At 48.9% G+C, this 24,800-nt stretch overlaps 1 protein-coding gene across 3 annotated transcripts in view; it reads left to right on the top strand.

Annotated features, from left to right (window-relative positions):
- The window catches only part of TELO2 (telomere maintenance 2), a 105,218-nt gene that overhangs the window by 16,036 nt on the left and 64,382 nt on the right, over positions 1–24,800 (top strand). Inside the window, exon 2 of one of the 3 annotated variants that reach the window (XM_063934669.1) lies at positions 24,082–24,177. The exons of the other annotated variants lie outside the window; for them this stretch is intronic. Within the exon in view, the coding sequence (XP_063790739.1) occupies positions 24,165–24,177 (13 nt within the window). The 5' untranslated portion in view covers positions 24,082–24,164. The remainder of the gene's footprint in view (positions 1–24,081; positions 24,178–24,800) is intronic. 3 annotated transcript variants of the gene reach the window in all.

The raw sequence follows: 24,800 nt of genomic DNA, 5'->3' as shown, positions 1-24,800 counted from the left end.
GCATGCGCAACACCCAAAGAGAGAGAGAAACTAAAGTTTTCAATATCACAGAGAACGGAGGAATACGATGTCCCGGAAAGAGAGGCAAGAACGCATGCGCAAAGGACAATCAAAGAACTACACTTCCCGTCATGCATAGAAGGGAAGTAGACACGTCGACAACTTCCGGTTCCAGCTTCACGACGCCACGGCAACCCACGATCCCATAAGACTACATTTCCCAAGATGCAAAGCGGCGAAATATCGGGTCTCTAATTTTCCCTATGAACTTTGTGAATATTGTTTGAATAACAAGATTATTATATGCACACGCTATCTGGAGACTATAAGATGTGAAAAATTCGATTTAGATTAATTTAGTAAACAAGGAGTAACGTTATCTTTGTGGGACTACATTTCCCATAATTCCGAGCGACATTTTGTCGTAGAATGGTAAAAGATAGATTCGCTCCTCTATCACAATATATTTATAATAATAAGGCATAACTTTGGTTTAATAATAGGGACCATATTTGCCTCTTTATGTATATGTAATTTTTAATGTAAATTTTTAATGAAAATGTAAATTACCAGCAATGAGGTCACTTCCGGTTTTTTGACTTCCGGTTAGGAGACAATTGGCTACAGGCATCATAAATAGCTGGCTTCTCACACAGAAGGTCATGTCTTGAAAAAGGTCCAGGAGACCGAAACGCGTCGACAGATCCCTGTGTGAGTAGCCATTTCTTTCAATCGGAATTTTTTTATTGAATTTTTAATTTTTTGAGTTTTTATTTTTTATTGAATTTTCAGTGGACATACATTTTTTAACTCCATTCCTGTATTTATGTTTTTGGATGTAAACAATTTTTTTTGATATCAATTTTTGATATCAAATAGGCTATAGATGTCAATTTTTGTGGAATATAAAATATCTTATGGTTTTCAATAAAAAAATTTTTTTGGAACTTTGATGTTACCGATGTTTTTGGAAACCATATGTCACACAAAGACTCTCTTTCTTTGAATTCTCTCAATTTTGGGATTTATGCCTTGGAGTTTAATACTGCCAAAGATTGGTACAGAGGATTTCCCTTGCATAAAGTGTTGATATAAGGACAGGATAAAGATACCTTCGATGGGATTCAACCTGCCTCTTGACGTGTGAGTTGGGGTACGCCCATGAGATATTCATATCCTTTCCCTCTGCACAAAAAGACACCTTAGAAGTCATATATCAAACCCCTGTGTGAGTGTGGGTGTGTTATAAAGACCAGATAAAGATACCTTGATGAGATTCCATCCATTGCTTCACGTGTGAGTTGGGGTACGCCCATGAGATTTTTACCCTCGTTCAACACAAAGATACCTTTATACGAGTTATACATCTAATCTCTGTGTGAGTGAGGGGTACGCCTGCCTCATTTACAATCTGGTGAAGGAATCACTTAGTGGTGGTACATACAATTACTATAACAATATATACCGTATATACTCGAGTATAAGTCGACCCGAATATAAGCCGAGGCACCTAATTCTACCACAAAAACCTGGGAAAACTTATTGACTCGAGTATAAGCCTAGGGTGGGAAATGCAGCTCTAGCCGTACACAGCCCTCAGTGCCAGATATGCCCTCATAGTGCCAGATATGCCCCCACAGTGCTGCCAGATATGCCCCCACAGTGCTGCCAGTTATGCCCCCACAGTGCTGCCAGATATGCCCCCACAGTGCTGCCAGATATGCCCCCACAGTGCTGCCAGATATGCCCCCACAGTGCTGCCAGATATGCCCCCACAGTGCTGCCAGATATGCCCCCACAGTGCTGCCAGTTATGCCCCCACAGTGCTGCCAGATATGCCCCCACAGTGCTGCCAGATATGCCCCCACAGTGCTGCCAGATATGCCCCCACAGTGCTGCCAGTTATGCCCCCACAGTGCTGCCAGATATGCCCCCACAGTGCTGCCAGATATGCCCCCACAGTGCTGCCAGTTATGCCCCCACAGTGCTGCCAGATATGCCCCCACAGTGCTGCCAGATATGCCCCCACAGTGCTGCCAGATATGCCCCCACAGTGCTGCCAGATATGCCCCCACAGTGCTGCCAGATATGCCCCCACAGTGCTGCCAGTTATGCCCCCACAGTGCTGCCAGATATGCCCCCACAGTGCTGCCAGATACGTTCCCTCCCCAAGTGCCAGGTATGCCCCACAGTGTTGTTACTTACCCCTCCATCGATCCCGCGCTGTCTTCTGGAGGGACACGAAGCGCACAGCATGCGCCTCTCCTGTGTCCCTCCTGCATCTTCGGCGGCCGCGGCGGGTCTATTATAGGAAGTGCCGGTTCGTGATCAGAGGTCACGAACGGGTACTTCCTGTAATAGAACCGCCGCTGCTGCCGCCGGAGATGCAGGAGGGACACAGGAGCGCCGCGCGCTGTGCGCTCCATGTCCCTCCTTCACACTGCTCTGCCTCTGCCTGCACTGACTCGAGTATAAGCCGAGGTGGCTTTTTCAGCACAAAAAAAAGTGCTGAAAAAGTCGGCTTATACTCGAGTATATACGGTAATTGCACAGTTTATAGTGTATGGTATAGAAAATTCTATACATTGGATATTTTCTTGTCGTTTTCCGCATGTAAATGATGTCATCACGTATGGAGGACACACCTGCATAAACTATCGTTAGAAGACACCTTAAAGAAACCTTGATAGGAGTCCAGATTCCCATTATCGTGTGAGTTGGGGTACGCCATCTGAGACCCTCTTTTTGACATTAGAAAATTAAAGATACCTTGATGAGTTTAACCCACCTCATTGCAGCGTGAGTGGGGGTACGCCTATTAATACGTTATACTACATGGTTGAGGAAAGTTTCAATCATTCCTCAATTTTTCCCATGCGCCGAAGGAAGCCTTTGACTCAATTGTTGTTTTTGTGTATGTTCATTCTGTTGGATTAAGGGGTTATATCCATTCCCGAGTCATAGGTTCCCACCTGGCTGCATTTTCCTTTGCGCCAACTTGTGGAAATCACAGAAATCTTTTTTCTGTCACGCTGACGTTTGGATTGTCCACGGCACCCCGGGTCTTTACCAAGGTAATGGCCGAAATGATGATTCTTCTTCTAAGAAAAGGCGTCTTAATTATCCCTTACTTGGACGATCTCCTGATAAGGGCACGGTCCAGAGAACAGTTAGAGGTCGGAGTAGCACTATCTCAAATAGTACTACGACAGCACGGATGGATTCTAAATATTCCAAAATCGCAGCTGATTCCGACGACACGTCTGCTGTTCCTAGGGATGATTCTGGACACAGTACAGAAAAAGGTGTTTCTCCCGGAAGAGAAAGCCAGGGAGTTATCCGACCTAGTCAGGAAACTCCTAAGACCAGGCCAGGTGTCAGTGCATCAGTGCACAAGGGTCCTGGGAAAGATGGTGGCTTCTTACGAAGCGATTCCATTCGGCAGATTCCACGCAAGAACTTTTCAGTTGGATCTGCTAGACAAATGGTCCGGATCGCATCTTCAAATGCATCAGCGGATAACCCTGTCTCCAAGGACAAGGGTGTCTCTCCTGTGATGGTTACAGAGTGCTCATCTCCTAGAGGGCCGCAGATTCGGCATTCAGGATTGGGTCCTGGTGACCACGGATGCCAGCCTGAGAGGCTGGGGAGCAGTCACACAGGGAAAAAATTTCCAGGGCTTGTGGTCAAGCATGGAAACGTCACTTCACATAAATATCCTGGAACTAAGGGCCATTTACAATGCCCTAAGTCAGGCAAGGCCTCTGCTTCAGGGTCAGCCAGTATTGATCCAGTTGGACAACATCACGGCAGTCGCCCACGTAAACAGACAGGGCGGCACAAGAAGCAGGAGGGCAATGACGGAAGTGACAAGGATTCTTCGCTGGGCGGAAAATCATGTGATAGCACTGTCAGCAGTGTTCATTCCGGGAGTGGACAACTGGGAAGCAGACTTCCTCAGCAGACACGATCTTCACCCGGGGGAGTGGGGACTTCACCCAGAAGTCTTCCACATGATTGTAAACCGTTGGAAAAAACCAAAGGTGGACATGATGGCGTCTCGCCTCAACAAAAAACTGGACAGATATTGCTCCAGGTCAAGGGACCCTCAGGCAATAGCTGTGGACGCTCTGGTAACACCGTGGGTGTACCGGTCAGTGTATGTGTTCCCTCCTCTTCCTCTCCTACCAAAAGTACTGAGAATCATAAGAAGGAGAGGAGTAAAGACTATACTCGTGGCTCCGGATTGGCCAAGAAGGACTTGGTACCCGGAAATTCAAGAGATGCTCACGGAAGACCCGTGGCCTCTACCTCTAAGACAGGACCTGCTCCAGCAGGGACCATGTCTGTTCCAAGACTTACCGCGGCTGCGTTTGACGGCATGGCGGTTGAACGCCGGATCCTGAAGGAAAAAGGCATTCCGGATGAAGTCATCCCTACCCTGATCAAAGCCAGGAAGGATGTAACCGTACAACATTATCACCGTATTTGGCGTAAATATGTTGCGTGGTGCGAGGCCAGGAAGGCCCCTACGGAGGAATTTCAACTGGGTCGATTCCTGCATTTCCTGCAAACAGGACTGTCTATGGGCCTCAAATTAGGGTCCATTAAGGTTCAAATTTCGGCCCTGTCGATATTCTTCCAAAAAGAACTAGCTTCTGTTCCTGAAGTTCAGACGTTTGTCAAGGGAGTACTGCATATACAGCCTCCTTTTGTGCCTCCAGTGGCACCTTGGGATCTCAATGTAGTGTTGGGATTCCTAAAATCACATTGGTTTGAACCACTCACCACTGTGGACTTGAAATATCTCACATGGAAAGTGGTAATGCTGTTAGCCCTGGCTTCAGCCAGGCGTGTATCAGAATTGGCGGCTTTATCCTATAAAAGCCCTTACCTAATTTTTCATACGGACAGGGCAGAATTGAGGACTCGTCCTCAATTTCTCCCTAAGGTGGTTTCAGCATTTCACTTAAACCAACCTATTGTGGTGCCTGCGGCTACTAGGGACTTGGAGGATTCCAAGTTGCTGGACGTAGTCAGGGCCCTGAAAATATGTTTCCAGGACGGCTGGAGTCAGAAAATCTGACTCGCTGTTTATCCTGTATGCACCCAACAAGCTGGGTGCTTCTGCTTCTAAGCAGACGATTGCTCGTTGGATTTGTAGTACAATTCAGCTTGCACATTCTGTGGCAGGCCTGCCACAGCCAAAATCTATAAAAGCCCATTCCACACGGAAAGTGGGCTCATCTTGGGCGGCTGCCCGAGGGGTCTCGGCTTTACAACTTTGCCGAGCTGCTACTTGGTCAGGGGCAAACACGTTTGCTAAATTCTACAAATTTGATACCCTGGCTGAGGAGGACCTGGAGTTCTCTCATTCGGTGCTGCAGAGTCATCCGCACTCTCCCGCCCGTTTGGGAGCTTTGGTATAATCCCCATGGTCCTTTCGGAGTCCCCAGCATACACTAGGACGTTAGAGAAAATAAGAATTTACTTACCGATAATTCTATTTCTCATAGTCCGTAGTGGATGCTGGGCGCCCATCCCAAGTGCGGATTGTCTGCATTACTTGTACATAGTTATTGTTACAAAAATCGGGTTAATGTTGTTGTGAGCCATCTTTTCAGAGGCTCCTTCAGTTATCATGCTGTTAACTGGGTTCAGATCACAAGTTGTACGGTGTGATTGGTGTGGCTGGTATGAGTCTTACCCGGGATTCAAAATCCTTCCTTATTGTGTACGCTCGTCCGGGCACAGTATCCTAACTGAGGCTTGGAGGAGGGTCATAGGGGGAGGAGCCAGTGCACACCAGCTAGTCCTAAAGCTTTTACTTTGTGCCCAGTCTCCTGCGGAGCCGCTATTCCCCATGGTCCTTTCGGAGTCCCCAGCATCCACTACGGACTATGAGAAATAGAATTATCGGTAAGTAAATTCTTATTTTCTCTGACGTCCTAGTGGATGCTGGGAACTCCGTAAGGACCATGGGGAATAGCGGCTCCGCAGGAGACTGGGCACAAAAGTAAAAGCTTTAGGACTACCTGGTGTGCACTGGCTCCTCCCCCTATGACCCTCCTCCAAGCCTCAGTTAGATTTTTGTGCCCGGCCGAGAAGGGTGCACACTAGGGGCTCTCCTGAGCTTCTTAATGAAAGTTTAAGTTTAGGTTTTCTATTTTCAGTGAGACCTGCTGGCAACAGGCTCACTGCATCGAGGGACTAAGGGGAGAAGAAGCGAACTCACCTGAAGTGCAGAGTGGATTGGGCTTCTTAGGCTACTGGACACCATTAGCTCCTCGGAGCTCGGTCCCAGAGCCGCGCCGCCGGCCCCCTTACAGAGCCAGAAGCAAGAAGAGGTCCGGAAAAATCGGCGGCAGAAGTCATCAGTCTTCAACAAGGTAGCGCACAGCACTGCAGCTGTGCGCCATTGTTACTCAGGCACACTTCACACTCCGGTCACTGAGGGTGCAGGGCGCTAGGGGGGGGCGCCCTGAGCAGCAATGTAAAACACCTTGGCTGGCATAAATACACCACATATAACCCCCAGGGCTATATGGATGTATTTTAACCCCTGCCAGAACTCACCTAAAAAGCGGGAGAAAAGGCCGCCGAGAAGGGGGCGGAGCCTATCTCCTCAGCACACGGGCGCCATTTTCCATCACAGCTCCGCTGGAAGGACGTCTCCCTAACTCTCCCCTGCAGTCCTGCACTACAGAAAAGGGTAAAAAAGAGAGGGGAGCACTAATTTGGCGCAGTTTTGATACTAACAGCAGCTATAAAGGGAAAAGCACATTTTATAGTGGTATTCCTGTCTATATATAGCGCTCTGGTGTGTGCTGGCATACTCTCCCTCTGTCTCCCCAAAGGGCTAGTGGGGTCCTGTCCTCTATCAGAGCATTCCCTGTGTGTGTGCGGTGTGTCGGTACGATTGTGTCGACATGTTTGAGGAGGAAAATGAGATGGAGGCGGAGCAATTGCCTATTATACAGTTGTCACCCCCTAGGGAGTCGACACCTGAGTGGATGAGCTTATGGAAGGAATTGCGTGATAGTGTCAGCTCTTTACGACAGACAGTTGACGACATGAGACAGCCGGCTACTCAGCTTGTGCCTGTCCAGGGGTCTCAAACGCCATCAGGGGCTTTAAAACGCCCGTTACCTCAAATGACAGACACGGATACTGACTCCAGTGTCGATGATGAGGAGACATACGTGACTTCCACTAGGGCCACACGTTACATGATTGAAGCAATGAAAAATGTATTGCATATCTCTGATAATACAAGTACCACTAAAAAGGGTATTATGTTTGGTGAGAAAAAACTGCCTGTAGTTTTTCCTGTATCCGAGGAATTAAATGAAGTGTGTGATGAGGCGTGGGTTTCCCCCGATAAAAAAACTGATAATTCCTAAAAGGTTATTGGCATCGTACCCTTTCCCGCCAGAGGATAGGGCACGTTGGGAAACACCCCCATGGGTGGATAAAGCGCTCACACGCTTGTCTAAACAGGTAGCACTACCCTCTCCTGATACGGCCGCCCTAAAGGAACCTGCCGATAGAAAGCTGGAGAATATCCTAAAATGTATATACTCTCACACGGGTGTTATACTGCGACCAGCAATCGCCTCAGCCTGGATGTGCAGTGCGGGCCTGGCGTGGTCGGATTCCCTGACTGAAAATATTGATACCCTAGATAGGGACAGTATATTACTGACTATAGAGCATTTGAAGGATGCATTTCTATATATGCGTGATGCACAGAGGGATATTTGCCGACTGGCATCAAGAGTTAGCGCGCTGTCCATTTCTGCAAGAAGAGGTTTATGGACGCGGCAGTGGTCAGGTGATGCGGATTCTAAAAGGCACATGGAAGTATTGTCTTATAAGGGGGAGGAGTTATTTGGGGTAGGTCTATCAGACCTGGTAGCCACGGCAACTGCTGGAAAATCCACATTTTTACCCCAGGTAGCTTCTCAACCTAAGAAGACGCCGTATTATCAGGCGCAGTCCTTTCGGCCCCATAAGGGCAAGCGGGCAAAAGGCGCCTCATTTCTGCCCCGTGGCAGAGGGAGAGGGAAAAGGCTGCAACAAACAGCCAGTTCCCAGGAACAAAAGCCCTCTCCCGCCTCCGCAAAGTCCTCAGCATGACGCTGGGGCTTTACAAGCGGACTCAGGCACGGTGGGGGCCCGTCTCAAGAAGTTCAGTGCGCAATGGGCCCACTCGCAAGTGGACCCCTGGATCCTTCAAGTGGTATCTCAGGGGTACAAATTGGAATTCAAGACGTCTCCCCCTCGCCGTTTTCTAAAGTCTGCTTTACCGACGTCTCCCTCAGACAGGGAGGCAGTATTGGAAGCCATTCACAAGCTGTATTCCCAGCAGGTGATAATCAAGGTACCCCTCCTACAACAGGGAAAGGGGTACTATTCCACACTATTTGTGGTACCGAAGCCGGACGGCTCGGTGAGACCAATTTTAAACCTAAAATCCTTGAACACTTACATACAAAGGTTCAAATTCAAGATGGAGTCACTCAGAGCAGTGATTGCAAACCTGGAAGAAGGGGACTATATGGTGTCTCTGGACATCAAAGATGCTTACCTACATGTCCCAATTTACCCTTCTCACCAAGGGTTCCTCAGGTTTGTGGTACAGAACTGTCACTATCAGTTTTAGAAGCTGCCGTTTGGATTGTCCACGGCACCCCGGGTCTTTACCAAGGTAATGGCCGAAATGATGATACTCCTTCGAAGGAAGGGAGTTTTAGTTATCCCTTACTTGGACGATCTCCTGATAAGGGCAAGATCCAGGGAACAGTTGGAAGTCGGGGTAGCACTATCTCAGATAGTGCTGCGCCAGCACGGTTGGATTCTCAATATTCCAAAATCACAGCTGATCCCGACGACACGACTTCTATTCCTAGGGATGATCCTGGACACAGTCCAGAAAAAGGTGTTTCTCCCGGAGGAGAAAGCCAGGAAGTTATCCGAACTAGTCAGAAATCTCCTAAATCCAGGCCAAGTCTCAGTGCATCAATGCACAAGGGTCCTGGGAAAGATGGTGGCTTCTTACGAAGCAATCCCATTCGGCAGATTCCACACAAGAACCTTCCAGTGGGATCTGCTAGACAAATGGTCCGGGTCGCATCTTCAGATGCATCAGCGGATAATCTTGTCACCAAGGACAAGGGTGTCTCTCCTGTGGTGGTTGCAGAGTGCTCATCTTCTAGAGGGCCGCAGATTCGGCATTCAGGACTGGGTCCTGGTGACCACGGATGCCAGCCTGAGAGGCTGGGGAGCAGTCACACAGGGAAGAAATTTCCAGGGCTTGTGGTCAAGCCTGGAGACATTACTTCACATAAATATCCTGGAGCTAAGGGCCATCTACAATGCTCTAAGCCTAGCAAGACCTCTGCTTCAAGGTCAGCCGGTGCTGATCCAGTCAGACAACATCACGGCAGTCGCCCACGTAAACAGACAGGGCGGCACGAGAAGCAGGAGGGCAATGACAGAAGTTGCAAGGATTCTCCGCTGGGCGGAAAATCATGTGATAGCACTGTCAGCAGTGTTCATTCCGGGAGTGGACAACTGGGAAGCAGACTTACTCAGCAGACACGACCTCCACCCGGGGGAGTGGGGACTTCACCCAGAAGTCTTCCACATGATTGTGAACCGTTGGGAAAAACCAAAGGTGGACATGATGGCGTCCCGCCTCAACAAAAAACTAGACAGGTATTGCGCCAGGTCAAGGGACCCTCAGGCAATAGCTGTGGACGCTCTGGTAACACCGTGGGTGTACCAGTCAGTGTATGTGTTCCCTCCTCTGCCTCTCATACCCAAGGTACTGAGAATCATAAGAAGGAGAGGAGTAAGGACTATACTCGTGGCTCCGGAATGGCCAAGAAGGACTTGGTACCCGGAACTTCAAGAGATGCTCACAGAGGACCCGTGGCCTCTACCTCTAAGAAAGGACCTGCTCCAGCAGGGACCCTGTCTGTTCCAAGACTTACCGCGGCTGCGTTTGACGGCATGGCGGTTGAACGCCGGATCCTAAAGGAAAAAGGCATTCCGGATGAAGTCATCCCTACCCTGATCAAAGCCAGGAAGGATGTAACCGTACAGCATTATCACCGTATTTGGCGTAAATATGTTGCGTGGTGCGAGGCCAGGAAGGCCCCTACAGAGGAATTTCAACTGGGTCGTTTCCTGCATTTCCTGCAAACAGGACTGTCTATGGGCCTAAAATTAGGGTCCATTAAGGTTCAAATTTCGGCCCTGTCGATTTTCTTCCAAAAAGAACTGGCTTCAGTTCCTGAAGTTCAGACGTTTGTCAAGGGGGTACTGCATATACAGCCTCCTTTTGTGCCTCCAGTGGCACCTTGGGATCTCAATGTAGTTTTGGGGTTCCTAAAATCACATTGGTTTGAACCACTCTCCACTGTAGACTTAAAATATCTCACTTGGAAAGTGGTAATGCTGTTAGCCCTGGCTTCAGCCAGGCGTGTCTCAGAATTGGCGGCTTTATCCTATAAAAGCCCTTACCTAATTTTTCATACGGACAGGGCAGAATTGAGGACTCGTCCTCAATTTCTCCCTAAGGTGGTTTCAGCGTTTCACTTGAACCAGCCTATTGTGGTACCTGCGGCTACTAGGGACTTGGAGGACTCCAAGTTGCTGGACGTAGTCAGGGCCCTGAAAATATATGTTTCCAGGACGGCTGGAGTCAGGAAATCTGACTCGCTCTTTATCCTGTATGCACCCAACAAGCTGGGTGCTCCTGCTTCTAAGCAAACTATTGCTCGTTGGATTTGTAGTACAATTCAGCTTGCACATTCTGTGGCAGGCCTGCCACAGCCAAAATCTGTAAAAGCCCATTCCACAAGGAAGGTGGGCTCATCTTGGGCGGCTGCCCGAGGGGTCTCGGCTTTACAACTTTGCCGAGCAGCTACTTGGTCAGGGGCAAACACGTTTGCTAAATTCTACAAATTTGATACCCTGGCTGAGGAGGACCTGGAGTTCTCTCATTCGGTGCTGCAGAGTCATCCGCACTCTCCCGCCCGTTTGGGAGCTTTGGTATAATCCCCATGGTCCTTACGGAGTTCCCAGCATCCACTAGGACATCAGAGAAAATAAGAATTTACTTACCGATAATTCTATTTCTCGTAGTCCGTAGTGGATGCTGGGCGCCCATCCCAAGTGCGGATTGTCTGCAATACTTGTACATAGTTATTGTTACAAAAATCGGGTTATTATTGTTGTGAGCCATCTTTTCAGAGGCTCCTCTGTTATCATGCTGTTAACTGGGTTCAGATCACAGGTTGTACGGTGTGATTGGTGTGGCTGGTATGAGTCTTACCCGGGATTCATTATCCTTCCTTATTGTGTACGCTCGTCCGGGCACAGTATCCTAACTGAGGCTTGGAGGAGGGTCATAGGGGGAGGAGCCAGTGCACACCAGGTAGTCCTAAAGCTTTTACTTTTGTGCCCAGTCTCCTGCGGAGCCGCTATTCCCCATGGTCCTTACGGAGTTCCCAGCATCCACTACAGACTACGAGAAATAGAATTATCGGTAAGTAAATTCTTATTTTTCTCTTACGTCCTAGAGGATGCTGGGGACTCCGTAAGGACCATGGGGTATAGACGGGCTCCGCAGGAGATAGGGCACCTAAAAAGAACTTTGACTATGGGTGTGCACTGGCTCCTCCCTCTATGCCCCTCCTCCAGACCTCAGTTAGATCTTGTGCCCAGAGGAGAATGGGTGCACTGCAGAGAGCTCTCCAGAGTTTTCTGTGGAAAAAGAATTTTGTTAGGTTTTTTATTTTCAGGGAGTCCTATTGGCAACAGGCTCCCTGCATCGTGGGACCGAGGAGAGAGAAGCAGGGCTGGCTTGTCAAGTTGGGCACTGCTTCTAAGGCTACTGGACACCATTAGCTCCAGAGGGAGTCGGAACACAGGTCTCACCTGGGGTTCGTCCCGAAGCCGCGCCGCCGTCCTCATCACAGATGCCGAAGATAGAAGCCGGATAGAGAAGGCAGAACACGTCTTAGGCGGCAGAAGACATCAGATCTTCATGAGGTAAGGTACCGCTGCGCGCCATTGCTCCCAGTCACACACACACAGAGCAGCACTGAAGGGTGCAGGGGGGGGCGCCCTGGGCAGCAATAAACCTCACATTTTGGCACAAATACACTTGGATTAGACTGCTTAGGCAGTAAATCTATGATCCCCCGACATTTTATGAAAAATCACTGGGACCGAAGCCCTCCGTCAGGTGGGCGGGGCTTCATCCTCAGCACTAACCAGCGCCATTTTCTCCACAGAAGCTGCATGAGGAAAACGCTGGCTCCCTGGTCTCTCCCCTGCTGAACTCACAGGCTGGAAAAAAGAGGAGGGGGGCACATTAGCGATGCAGTGAGTGGAAATTGGCATATTATATATAAAAAAGCGCTATCTGGACATATTTTTTCCAGTGCTTTTAAGCGCTGGTGTGTGCTGGCATACTCTCTCTCTGTCCCTCCTTAGGACCTGGTTGGGGTTTTGTCCCCTTATAGGTTAATCCCTGTGTGTGTGGGGTGTCAGTACGTGTGTGTCGACATGTCTGAGGCGGAAGGCTTCTCCAAGGAGGGGGTGGAGCAAAGGAGTGGTGTGTCCCCGTCGGTTGTGCCGACTCCAGATTGGATGGACATGTGGTATATGTTGAATGCAAGTGTGGCATCTTTACATAAAAGGCTTGATAAGGCTGATTTAGGGGGGACATCAGGGGGTCAATCCTCAGATTGGACCGACTCACAGGGCCCTTCGGGGTCTCAAAAGCGTCCCTTAACACAAGACACTACTACCGACACGGATTCTGATTCCAGTGTCGACTATGACGAAGTAAAATTGCACCCTAGGGTGACTAAAACCATTCAGTGTATGATTGTGGCAATAAGGGATGTGTTGCATATTGTGGATGAACCCTCTGTCCCAGACACAAGGGTACACATGTTTAAGGAATAGAAACAGATTATTAACTTTCCCACATCTCATAAATTAAATGAGTTCTTTGAAAAAGCTTGGGAGACTCCGGATAAGAGACCGCAGATCCCCAAAAGAATTTATATGGCATACCCTTTCCCTAAGCAGGACAGGGAGATTTGGGAATCACCCCCCACTGTGGACAAAGCCCTGGCACGCTTGTCCAAGAAAGTGGCGCTACCGTCTCCTGACACAGCAGCCCTTAAGGACCCTGCAGATCGCAGGCAAGAATCTACCTTAAAGTGTATTTGTTCTCATACGGGTGCTGTGCTAAGACCGACAATAGCGTCGGCATGGGTGTGTAGCGCAATTGCAGCTTGGACAGATGAGCTGACAGATCAATTTGATAATATGGATAAGGATACTATATTCCTAACTCTAGCCCATATTAAAGACGCAGTCTTATTTATGAGGGATGCTCAAAGGGACATTGGATTGCTAGTTTCTAGGGCCAATGCCATGTCTGTCTCGGCGAGAAGATCCTTATTGACTCGCCAATGGACGGGTGATGCGGATTCCAAGAAACATATGGAAGTACTACCCTACAAGGGTGATGTATTGTTTGGGGATGGGCTGACGGATCTGGTTTCCACAGCCACAGCAGGTAAATCAAATTTTTTACCATATATTCCCCAACAGCAAAAGAAAGTAACACCCTATCAGATGCAGTCCTTTCGGTCGCACAAGTCCAAAAGAGGTCGGGGATCCTCTTTCCTCGCCAGAGGTAAGGGCAGAGGCAAGAGAGCACCTGCTTCGGCAGGTGCCCAGGAACCAAAGTCCTCCCCGGCTGCTCCAAAACCCACAGCATGACGCTGGGGCTCCCCTGAGGGAGTCTGCACCGGTGGGGGCACGTCTTCGACTTTTCAGTCAGGCCTGGGTCAGTTCGGACCTGAATCCCTGGGTGCTGGAAATAGTTTCCCAGGGTTACAAATTGGAATTCGAGGAGGTGCCCCCGCGCCGATTTTTCAAATCGGCCCTACCAGCTTCCACATCGGAAAGGGATGTAGTGTTAGCTGCAATTCAAACGCTGTGTATACAGCAAGTGATAATCAAGGTTCCCCCGCACTAGCAGGGAAGAGGTTACTATTCAACCCTATTTGTGGTCCCGAAACCGGACGGTTCGGTCAGACCTATTTTGAATCTGAAATCCCTAAACCTGTACAGAAGAAGATTCAGATTCAAAATGGAATCTCTCAGAGCGATAATAGCCAACATGGAGGAGGGGGAGTTTATGGTGTCTCTGGACATAAAGGTTGCATACCTTCCTGTCCCCATATATGCCCCCCATCAGGAATACCTGAGATTCGCTGTACAGGATTGTCATTACCAATTTCAGACGTTGCCGTTTGGACTCTCCACGGCCCCGAGGATTTTCACCAAGATAATGGCGGAAATGATGGTGGTCCTGCGCAAGCATGGAGTCACAATTATCCCATACTTGGACGATCTCCTGATAAAAGCGAGATCAAGGGAGAAATTGCTGAACAGTGTGGCGCTCTCGTTGAGAGTGCTCAAGCAACACGGTTGGATTCTAAATCTACCGAAGTCACAGTTGATTCCGACAACTCGACTACCGTTCCTAGGTATGATACTGGATACGGAACAAATTAAGGTCTTCCTCCCAATAGAGAAAGCCCAGGACATCCAGAACATGGTCAGAGACCTGCTAAAACCGAAAAGGGTGTCAGTTCACCAATGCACTCGAGTTCTGGGGAAGATGGTGGCGGCCTACGAGGCCATTCCCTTCGGCAGGTTCCATGCAAGGACTTTTCAATGGGACCTTCTGGACAAGTGGTCCGGGTCCCATCTGCACTTACATCGGAAAATAACTCTGTCCCCAGGGACCAGAGTGTCCCTCCTGTGGTGGTTGCAAAGTGCTCACCTCCTGGAGGGTCGCAGGTTCGGAAATTCAGGATTGGATCCTGGTTACCACGGACGCGAGCCTCCGAGGATGGGGAGCGGTCACACAGGGAAAACATTTTCAGGGTCTTTGGTCAGACCAGGAGTCCTGTCTACACATCAATGTTTTGGAACTCAGGGCCATTTACAACGGCCTTCGACAAGCGGAGAGTTTTCTTCGAAACCTACCGGTTCTGATTCAATCAGACAATGTCACAGCAGTGGCTCATGTGAACCGCCAAGGCGGGACAAAAAGCAGAGTCGCGATGGCGGAAGCCACAAAGATCCTTCGCTGGGCGGAAAATCATGTAAGCGCTCTGTCAGCTGTCTTCATTCCGGGAGTGGACAACTGGGAAGCAGACTTCCTCAGCAGACACGATCTCCATCCAGGAGAGTGGGGACTTCATCAAGAAGTCTTTGCAGACGTAACACGTCTTTGGGGAACTCCTCAAATAGACATGATGGCGTCACGCCTCAACAAAAAACTTCAGAGGTACTGCGCCAGGTCTCGGGACCCTCAGGCAATAGCAGTGGACGCTCTGGTAACACCGTGGGTGTTCAAATCGGTGTATGTGTTTCCTCCTCTTCCTCTCATCACAAAAGTGTTGAGGATCATAAGACGAAGAAGAGTACGAACGATACTCGTTGTCCCAGACTGGCCTCGAAGGGCCTGGTACTCTGATCTACAAGAGATGCTCACAGGAGATCCCTGGCCTCTTCCTCTGAGGGAAGACCTGTTGCAACAGGGGCCCTGTGTATTTCAAGACTTACCGCGGTTACGTTTGACGGCATGGTGGTTGAACGCCGAATCCTAGTGAAAAAGGGGATTCCGGAAGAGGTCATCCCTACGTTAATAAAGGCTAGGAAGGAGGTGACGATAAAACATTATCACCGTATCTGGCTAAAGTATGTGTCTTGGTGTGAGACCAAGAATGCACCTACGGAAGATTTTCATCTGGGTCGTCTTCTCCACTTCCTACAGACAGGAGTGGATATGGGCCTGAAATTAGGCTCTGTTAAGGTACAGATTTCGGCCCTCTCGATTTTCTTTCAGAAGGAATTGGCTTCTCTTCCAGAAGTCCAGACGTTTGTAAAGGGAGTGCTGCACATTCTGCCCCCTTTTGTGCCTCCAGTGGCACCATGGGACCTGAACGTGGTGTTGCAGTTCCTAAAATCACACTGGTTTGAACCGCTTAACAAGGTTGAGTTGAAATTTCTTACCTGGAAGGTGGTCATGTTGTTGGCCTTAGCATCAGCAAGGCGAGTGTCAGAATTGGCGGCTTTGTCACACAAGAGCCCCTACTTGATTTTTCATGTGGATCGAGCTGAATTGAGGACACGTCCGCAATTTTTGCCTAAAGTGGTTTCTTCGTTCCATATGAATCAACCTATTGTGGTGCCTGTGGCTACAAGTGACCTGGAGGATTCCAGATCCCTGGACGTAGTCAGGGCCTTAAAAATTTATGTAGCCAGGACGGCTAGAATTAGGAAAACACAGGCTCTGTTTATCCTGTATGCGGCCAATAAGATTGGCGCTCCTGCTTCGAAGCAGACTATTGCTTGCTGGATCTGTAATACGATTCAGCAGGCTCACTCTACGGCTGGATTGCCGGTACCAAATTCGGTTAAGGCCCATTTCTCTATCGTCCTTGTGGATGCTGGGGTTCCTGAAAGGACCATGGGGAATAGCGGCTCCGCAGGAGACAGGGCACAAAAAGTAAAGCTTTCCGATCAGGTGGTGTGCACTGGCTCCTCCCCCTATGACCCTCCTCCAGACTCCAGTTAGATTTTTGTGCCCGGCCGAGAAGGGTGCAATCTAGGTGGCTCTCCTAAAGAGCTGCTTAGAGAAAGTTTAGCTTAGGTTTTTTATTTTACAGTGAGTCCTGCTGGCAACAGGATCACTGCAACGAGGGACTTAGGGGAGAAGGAGTGAACTCACCTGCGTGCAGGATGGATTGGCTTCTTGGCTACTGGACATCAGCTCCAGAGGGACGATCACAGGTACAGCCTGGATGGTCACCGGAGCCGCGCCGCCGGCCCCCTTGCAGATGCTGAAGTAAGAAGAGGTCCAGAATCGGCGGCTGAAGACTCCTGCAGTCTTCTAAAGGTAGCGCACAGCACTGCAGCTGTGCGCCATTTTCCTCTCAGCACACTTCACACGGCAGTCACTGAGGGTGCAGGGCGCTGGGAGGGGGGCGCCCTGGGAGGCAAATGAAAACCTTTTTTGGCGAAAAATACCTCACATATAGCCCCCAGAGGCTATATGGAGATATTTAACCCCTGCCAAGATTCACTAAATAGCGGGAGACGAGCCCGCCGAAAAAGGGGCGGGGCCTATCTCCTCAGCACACAGCGCCATTTTCTCTCACAGAAAGCCTGGAGAGAAGGCTCCCAGGCTCTCCCCTGCACTGCACTACAGAAACAGGGTTAAAACAGAGAGGGGGGGCACTGATTTTGGCGATATTGAGATATATATAAAGATGCTATAAGGGAAAACACTTATATAAGGTTGTCCCTATATAATTATAGCGTTTTGGTGTGTGCTGGCAAACTCTCCCTCTGTCTCCCCAAAGGGCTAGTGTGGGTCCTGTCCTCTGTCAGAGCATTCCCGGTGTGTGTGCTGTGTGTCGGTACGTGTGTGTCGACATGTATGAGGACGATGTTGGTGAGGAGGCGGAGAAATTGCCTGTAATGGTGATGTCACTCTCTAGGGAGTCGACACCGGAATGGATGGCTTATTTAGGGAATTACGTGAGAATGTCAACACGCTGCAAGGTCGGTTGACGACGTGAGACGGCCGACAAACTATTAGTACCGGTCCAGGCGTCTCAGAAACACCGTCAGGGGCGTTAAAAACGCCCATTTACCTCAGTCGGTCGACACAGACACAGACACGGACACTGAATCCAGTGTCGACGGTGAATAAACAAACGTATTTCTCATTAGGGCCACACGTTAAGGGCAATGAAGGAGGTGTTGCATATTTCTGATACTACAAGTACCACAAAAAAGGGTATTATGTGGGAGTGAAAAAACTACCTGTAGTTTTTCCTGAATCAGATAAAATAAAATGAAGTGTGTGATGATGCGTGGGGTTACCCCGATAGCAAATATTGGCGTTATACCCTTTCCCGCCAGAAATTAGGGCGCGTTGGGAAACACCCCTTAGGGTGATAAGGCGCTCACACGCTTATCAAGTGGCGTTACCGTCTCCAGATACGGCCGCCCTCAAGGAGCCAGCTGATAGGAAGCTGGAAAGATATCCTAAAAAGTATATACACACATACGGTGGTTATACTGCGACCAGCGATCGCCATCAGCCTGGAGATGCAGTGCTGGGTTGGCTTGGTCGGATTCCCTGACTGAAAATATTTTATTCATATAGAGCATTTAATAGGATGCATTCTATATATATGTACGTGAGATGCACAGAGGGATATTTGCTCTCTGGCATCAAGATAAGTACGTTGTCCATATCACCCAGAAGATGTCATGGACACGACAGTGGTCAGGTGATACAGATCCCATACGGCACATGGAAGTATTGCCGTATAAAGGGAAGGAGTTAGTTGGGGTCGGTCCATCGGACCTGGGGACCACGGCAACAGCTGGGAAATCCAACCTTTTTACCCCAAGTTACATCTCAGCTGAAAAAGACACCGTCTTTTCAGCCTCAATCCTTCCTTTCCCATGAGGGCATGCAGGCAAAAGGCCAGTCATATCTGCCCAGACATAGAGGTAAGGGAAGTAGACTGCAGCAGGCAGCCCCTTCCCAGGAAAAGAAGCCCTCCACCGCGTCTGCCAAGTCCTCAGCATGACGCTGGGGCCATGCAAGCGGACTCAAGGTGGGGGGGTAGTCTCAAGAGTCTCAGCGCGCAGTGGGATCACTCGCAGGTTGACCCCTAGATAGTACAAGTATTATCCCAGGGGTACAGATTGGAGAGTCGAGACATCTTCTCCTCGCAGGTTTCTGAAGTCTGCTTTACCAACGGCTCCCTCCGACAGGGAGGCAGCATTGGAAACAATTCACAAGCTGTATATCCAGCAGGTGATAATCAAAGTACCCCTCCTACAACAAGGAAAAGGGTATTATTTTTCCACACTATATTGTGGTACTGACGCCAGACGGCTTGGTGAGACATAGTCTAAACTGAAATCTTTGAACACTTACATAAAAGGTTCAAATCGAGATGGAGTCACTCAGAGCAGTGATAGCGAACCGGAAAAAAGGGGACTATATGGTGTCCCTGGACATCAAGGATTACCTCCATGTCCAAATTTGCCCTTCTCAACAAGGGTACCTCTGGTTCGTGGTACAGAACTGTCAATATCAGTTTCAGACGATGCCGTTTGAATTATCCACGGCACCCCGGGCCTTTTACCAAGGTAATGGCCGAAAAGATGTTTCTTCAAAGAAAAAAGGCATCTAAATTATCCCTTACTTGGACGATATCCTGAAAAGGGCAAGTTCCAGAGAACAGTTGGAGGTCGGAAGAGCACTATCTAAAGTAGTTCTACGACAGCACGACTGGATTCTAAATATTCCAAGAATCGCAGCTGTTTTCCGACGATACGTCTGCTGTTCCTAGGAATGATTCTGGGCATAGTCCAGAAAAAGGTGTTCCTCCGGGAGGAAAAAGCCAAGGAGTTATTCGACCTAGTCAGAAACCTCCTAAAACCAGGCCAAGTATCAGTGCATCAATGCACAGGAGTCCTGGGAAAAATGGTGGCTTCTTACGAAGCGATTCCATTCGGCAGATCTCAGGGGATTTGCTGGACGAATGGTCCGGATCGCATTTTCAGATGCATCAGCGGATAATCCTGTCTCCAAGGACAAGGGTGTCTCTTCTGTGGGGGCTGCAGAGTGCTCATCTTTTAGAGGGCAGCACACTCAGCATTCAGGACTGTGTTCTGGGGACCACGGATACCAGCCTGAGAGGCTGGGGAGTAGTCACACAGGGAAAAAATTTCCAAGGAAGTGTGGTCAAGTCTGGAGACTTCTCTCCACATGAATATACTGGAGCTAAGGGCAATTTACAATGCTCTGAGCCTAGGAAGACTCCTGCTTCAAAGTCAACCGGTGCTGATCCAGTAGGACATCATCATGGCGGTCGCCCACGTTATCAGACGGGGCGACACAAGAAGCAGGAGGGCAATGACAGCAAGGATTCTTCGCTGGGCGGAAAATCATGTGATAACACTGTCAGCAGTGTTCATTCCGGGAGTGGGCAACTGGGAAGATTTCCTCAGCATAAATGAATTCCACCCGGAAAAGTGGAAACTTAATCTGGAAGTTTCCACATGATTGTAAACCGTTGGGAAAGACCAAAGGTGGTTATGATGGCGTCCCACCTGAAGCGCCAGGTCAAGAGACACTCAGGCAATAGCTGGGACGCTCTGGTAACACCGTCGGTGTACCAGTCGGTGTATGTGTTCCATCCTCTGCTTTTCATACCCAATGTATTGAAAATGATAGGAAGGAGAGGAGTAAGAACTATACTCGTGGCTCCGGTTTGGCCAAGAAGGACTTGGTTCCCGGAACTTAAAGAGATACTAAGAAGGGTCTTGATTCGGCAAGAACCGTGTCTGTTCCGGGACTTACCGCAGCTGCGTTGACGCCAAGGCGGGTGAACGCCGGATCCTAAGGGAAAGAGGCATTCCGGAAGAGGTCATCCCTACCCTGGTCAGAGCCAGGAAGGAGGTGACCGCACAACATTATCACCACTTAGGTGAAAATATGTGCCAGGGTGTGAGTCCAGGAAGGCTCCACGGAAGAATTTCAACTAGGTTAATTTCTACATTTCCTGCAAACAGGAGTGTCTATGGGTCTCAAATTGGGTCCATTAAGGTTCAAATTTCGGCCTGTTGATTTTCTTCCAGAAAGAAATTGGCTTCAGTTCCTGAAGTCCAGAAGTTGTTAAGGGAGTACTGCATATACAGCCCCTTTGATGTCTCCAGTGGCACTGGGCGATCTCAACGTAGTTTTGGGATTCCTAAAAAATCACATTGGTTTAAACAACTCAAATCTGTGGATTTGATATATCTCACATGGAAAATGACCATGCTGTTGGTCCTGGCCTCGGCCAGGCGAGTGTCAGAATTGGCGGCTTTATCTCACAAAGCCATATCTGATTGTCCATTCGGACAGAGCAAAGCTGCGGACTCGTCCCCAGTTTCTCCTTAAGGTGGTGTCAGCGTTTCACCTGAACCAGCTTATTGTGGTACCTGCGGCTACTAGGGACTTGGAGGACTCCAAGTTGCTGGATGTTATCAGGGCCCTGAAAATATAGTTTCCAGGTTGGCTGGAGTCAGGAAATCTGACTTGCTGTTTATCCTGTATGCACCCAACAATGCTGGGTGTTTCTGCTTCTAAGCAGTCGATTGCTCGTGGGATTGGTAGCACAATTCAACTTGCACATTCTGTGGCAGGCCTGCCACAGTCTAAATCTGTTAAGGCCCATTCCACAAGGAAGGTGGGCTCATCTTGGGCGGCTGCCCGAGGGGTTTCGACATTACAACTTTGCCGAGCAGCTACGTGGTCGGGGGAGAACACGTTTGTAAAATTCTACAAATTTGATACCCTGGCAAAAGAGGACCTGGAGTTCTCTCATTCGGTGCTGCAGAGTCATCCGCACTCTCCCGCCCGTTTGGGAGCTTTGGTATAATCCCCATGGTCCTTTCAGGAACCCCAGCATCCACAAGGACGATAGAGAAAATAAGAATTTACTTACCGATAATTCTATTTCTCGGAGTCCGTAGTGGATGCTGGGCGCCCATCCCAAGTGCGGATTATCTGCAATACTTGTACATAGTTATTGCTAACTAAATCGGGTTATTGTTGTTGTGAGCCATCTTTTCAGAGGCTCCGATGTTATCATACTGTTAACTGGGTTCAGATCACAGGTTGTACAGTGTGATTGGTGTGGCTGGTATGAGTCTTACCCGGGATTCAAAATTCCTCCCTTATTGTGTACGCTCGTCCGGGCACAGTACCTAACTGGAGTCTGGAGGAGGGTCATAGGGGGAGGAGCCAGTGCACACCACCTGATCGGAAAGCTTTACTTTTTGTGCCCTGTCTCCTGCGGAGCCGCTATTCCCCATGGTCCTTTCAGGAACCCCAGCATCCACTACGGACTCCGAGAAATAGAATTATCGGTAAGTAAATTCTTATTTTCACTAGGAAGGTGGGCTCTTCTTGGGCTGCTGCCCGAGGCGTCTCGGCTTTACAACTTTGCCGAGCGGCGACTTGGTCGGGGTCAAACACTTTTGCTAAATTCTACAAGTTTGATACCCTGGCTGATGAGGACCTAGCGTTTGCTCAGTCGGTGCTGCAGAGTCATACGCACTCTCCCGCCCGATTGGATGCTTTGGTATAAACCCCATGGTCCTTCCGGAGTCCCCAGCATCCTCTAGGACGTAAGAGAAAATAAGATTTTAAACCTACCGGTAAATCTATTTCTCCTAGTCCGTAGAGGATGCTGGGCGCCCGTCTCAGTGCGGAAACTCTGCAAGACTTGTATATAGTTGTTGCTTACATAAGGGTTATGTTACAGTTGACATCGATCTTGGACCGTTACTGTCGTTTGTTCATACTGTTAACTGGTTATGTATGTTCCAGGTTACATGGTATGATTGGTGTGGGCTGGTATGAATCTTGCCCTTGGATTACTAAATCCTGCCTTGTATTGTCCATCTCCTATGGGCACAGTTCTCTAACTGAGGTCTGGAGGAGGGGCATAGAGGGAGGAGCCAGTGCACACCCATAGTCAAAGTTCTTTTTAGGTGCCCTATCTCCTGCGGAGCCCGTCTATACCCCATGGTCCTTACGGAGTCCCCAGCATCCTCTACGGACTAGGAGAAATAGATTTACCGGTAGGTTTAAAATATATATTTTTTTCACGTGAATGCGCATTAACACGGGATATCTGTATGTGTGAATGCAAACGACCCGGGACTAAGGAATCTATTTACTAAGCCTTGGATGGAGATAAAGTCGACAGAGATAAAGTACCAGCCAATAGACTCCTAACTGCCATGTTACAGGCTGTGTTTGAAAAATGACAGTTTGGAGCTGATTGGCTGGTACTTTATCTCTACCCACTTTATGTCCATCCAAGGCTTAGTAAATAGACCCCTAAGTCCCGTGTCCATGACCCTGAGCTCCAACCAGGGTCACGGAGCTGAGACCTGAGAATTTGCCGGTTTGCTAGACCCGGCATATTCCCAGGTCACATGTTTGTAAGCGGTTTTATTTATTTATTAACAGTTTCTTATAGAGCGCAGCAAATTCTGTTGCACTTTACAACTGGACACAATGATAATACAAAACTGTGTAATAACAAACAGTCAGAGGTAGGAAGGCCCTGCTCACAAGCTTACAATCTGTGGGGAAATAGGGGTGTAGTATGTTATGCCGGCGGTCGGGCTCCTGGCGGCCAGCATACCGACGCCGGCATAACGACAGCTGGGCAAGCGCAAATGAGCCCCTTGCGCGCTCGCAACGCTGTGCTCGCTACGCGTGCCACGCTATCTATTCTCCCTCCAGGGGGGTTGTGGACCCCCAAGAGGGAGAAAAGCTGTCGGTATGCCGGCGGTCGGGATTCCGGCGCCGGTATGCTTGTCGTCGGGAGCCCGGCCGCCGGCAAACTGAAGACCACCTGGGAAATAGGCATTGATACACAAGAAAAGGTGCTCTCTATTGCATAGTTGTCCACCAGATTGCAAACGTTCTTGGTGGGCTGCATGATATCACATCACAGCAATGATGAACCATGGTCATGAGGAAGGGAAAGTGAAGAAAGATAAAATGTGTGAGTATATGTGTGAACTGTACAGTGGTGATATAATTGGATAGGAAAGCTATGAAGGTTATGTGAGCGGTTCTGGAATTTGATAAGCTTGTCTGAATAGGTGAGTTTTCAGGGAACGCTTGAAGGTTTGGAGACTAGAGGAGAGTCTTATTGTATGTGGTCGGGCATTCCACAGAGTGGGTGCAGCCAGAAGAAAGTCCTGTAATTGTGCATGGGAGCAAGTAATGAGTGTGGATGAGAGACGAAGATCTTGTGAAGAACAAAGGGACGGGTTGGGAAATATTTTGAGATAAGCAAAGAGATGTATGTTGGTGTAGTATGGTTAATAGCCTAGTGTGTGAGTAAAAGTATTTTATATTGAATACAGATAACCAATGGAGGGACTGACAGAGTGGCTCTGCAGACGATGAACGTCTAGCGAGGAAGATTAGCCTCGCAGCTGCATTCAGAATGGATTGTAATGGTGAGAGTCTCTTCTTGTTAAGACGAGTAAGAAGACAATTGCAATAATAATGCGGGAGATAATTAGAGCATGGATTAGATTTTTAGCAGTGTCTTGTGTAAGGTATGATCGTATTCTGGATATGTTTTTTGTTTTTAGATGCATGTAAAATGATTTTGAGACCGATTGAATGTGGGGAACAAAGGACAGTTTAGAGTCATGTATATAGAGAGCCAGCATCTCTCTGAACAGGTGGCTGCTATAGAGGCTTCTGTTTTAGGAACATATTTGATACAAATTGTGACAAAGAGAGCATAAATCGGACATGGCTGTAAAACTGCAGAGTTGTGGCTGGAGAGAATCCAGGACAAGCATTTCTTGAGGCCAGTGTTGATAAGCAGCTGATTGCAGGCATCTGTCAGTTGCTGCTAAAAGGGCTTCTGGCACAAAGAACATTGCCCCTGATGTTGGACAAGCTGCCTAGGTTGGTATTCAGTATGCTGGCTGTTGGTATCCCGGCGCTCAGTATACCGGAGCCGGAATCCCGACACCCGGCATACCGACACCTATTCTCCCTCTTGGGGGTCATAACCCCCCTGGAGGGAGAATAAATAGCATTGCGCGCCACCATGGCCGCCGGCATA

This window comes from Pseudophryne corroboree, chromosome 7 (assembly GCF_028390025.1).
Source record: "Pseudophryne corroboree isolate aPseCor3 chromosome 7, aPseCor3.hap2, whole genome shotgun sequence".
Lineage (NCBI taxonomy): Eukaryota > Metazoa > Chordata > Amphibia > Anura > Myobatrachidae > Pseudophryne > Pseudophryne corroboree.
Note: the sequence above shows the minus strand (reverse complement) of the source record. Positions and strands in the feature narration are given on the sequence as shown.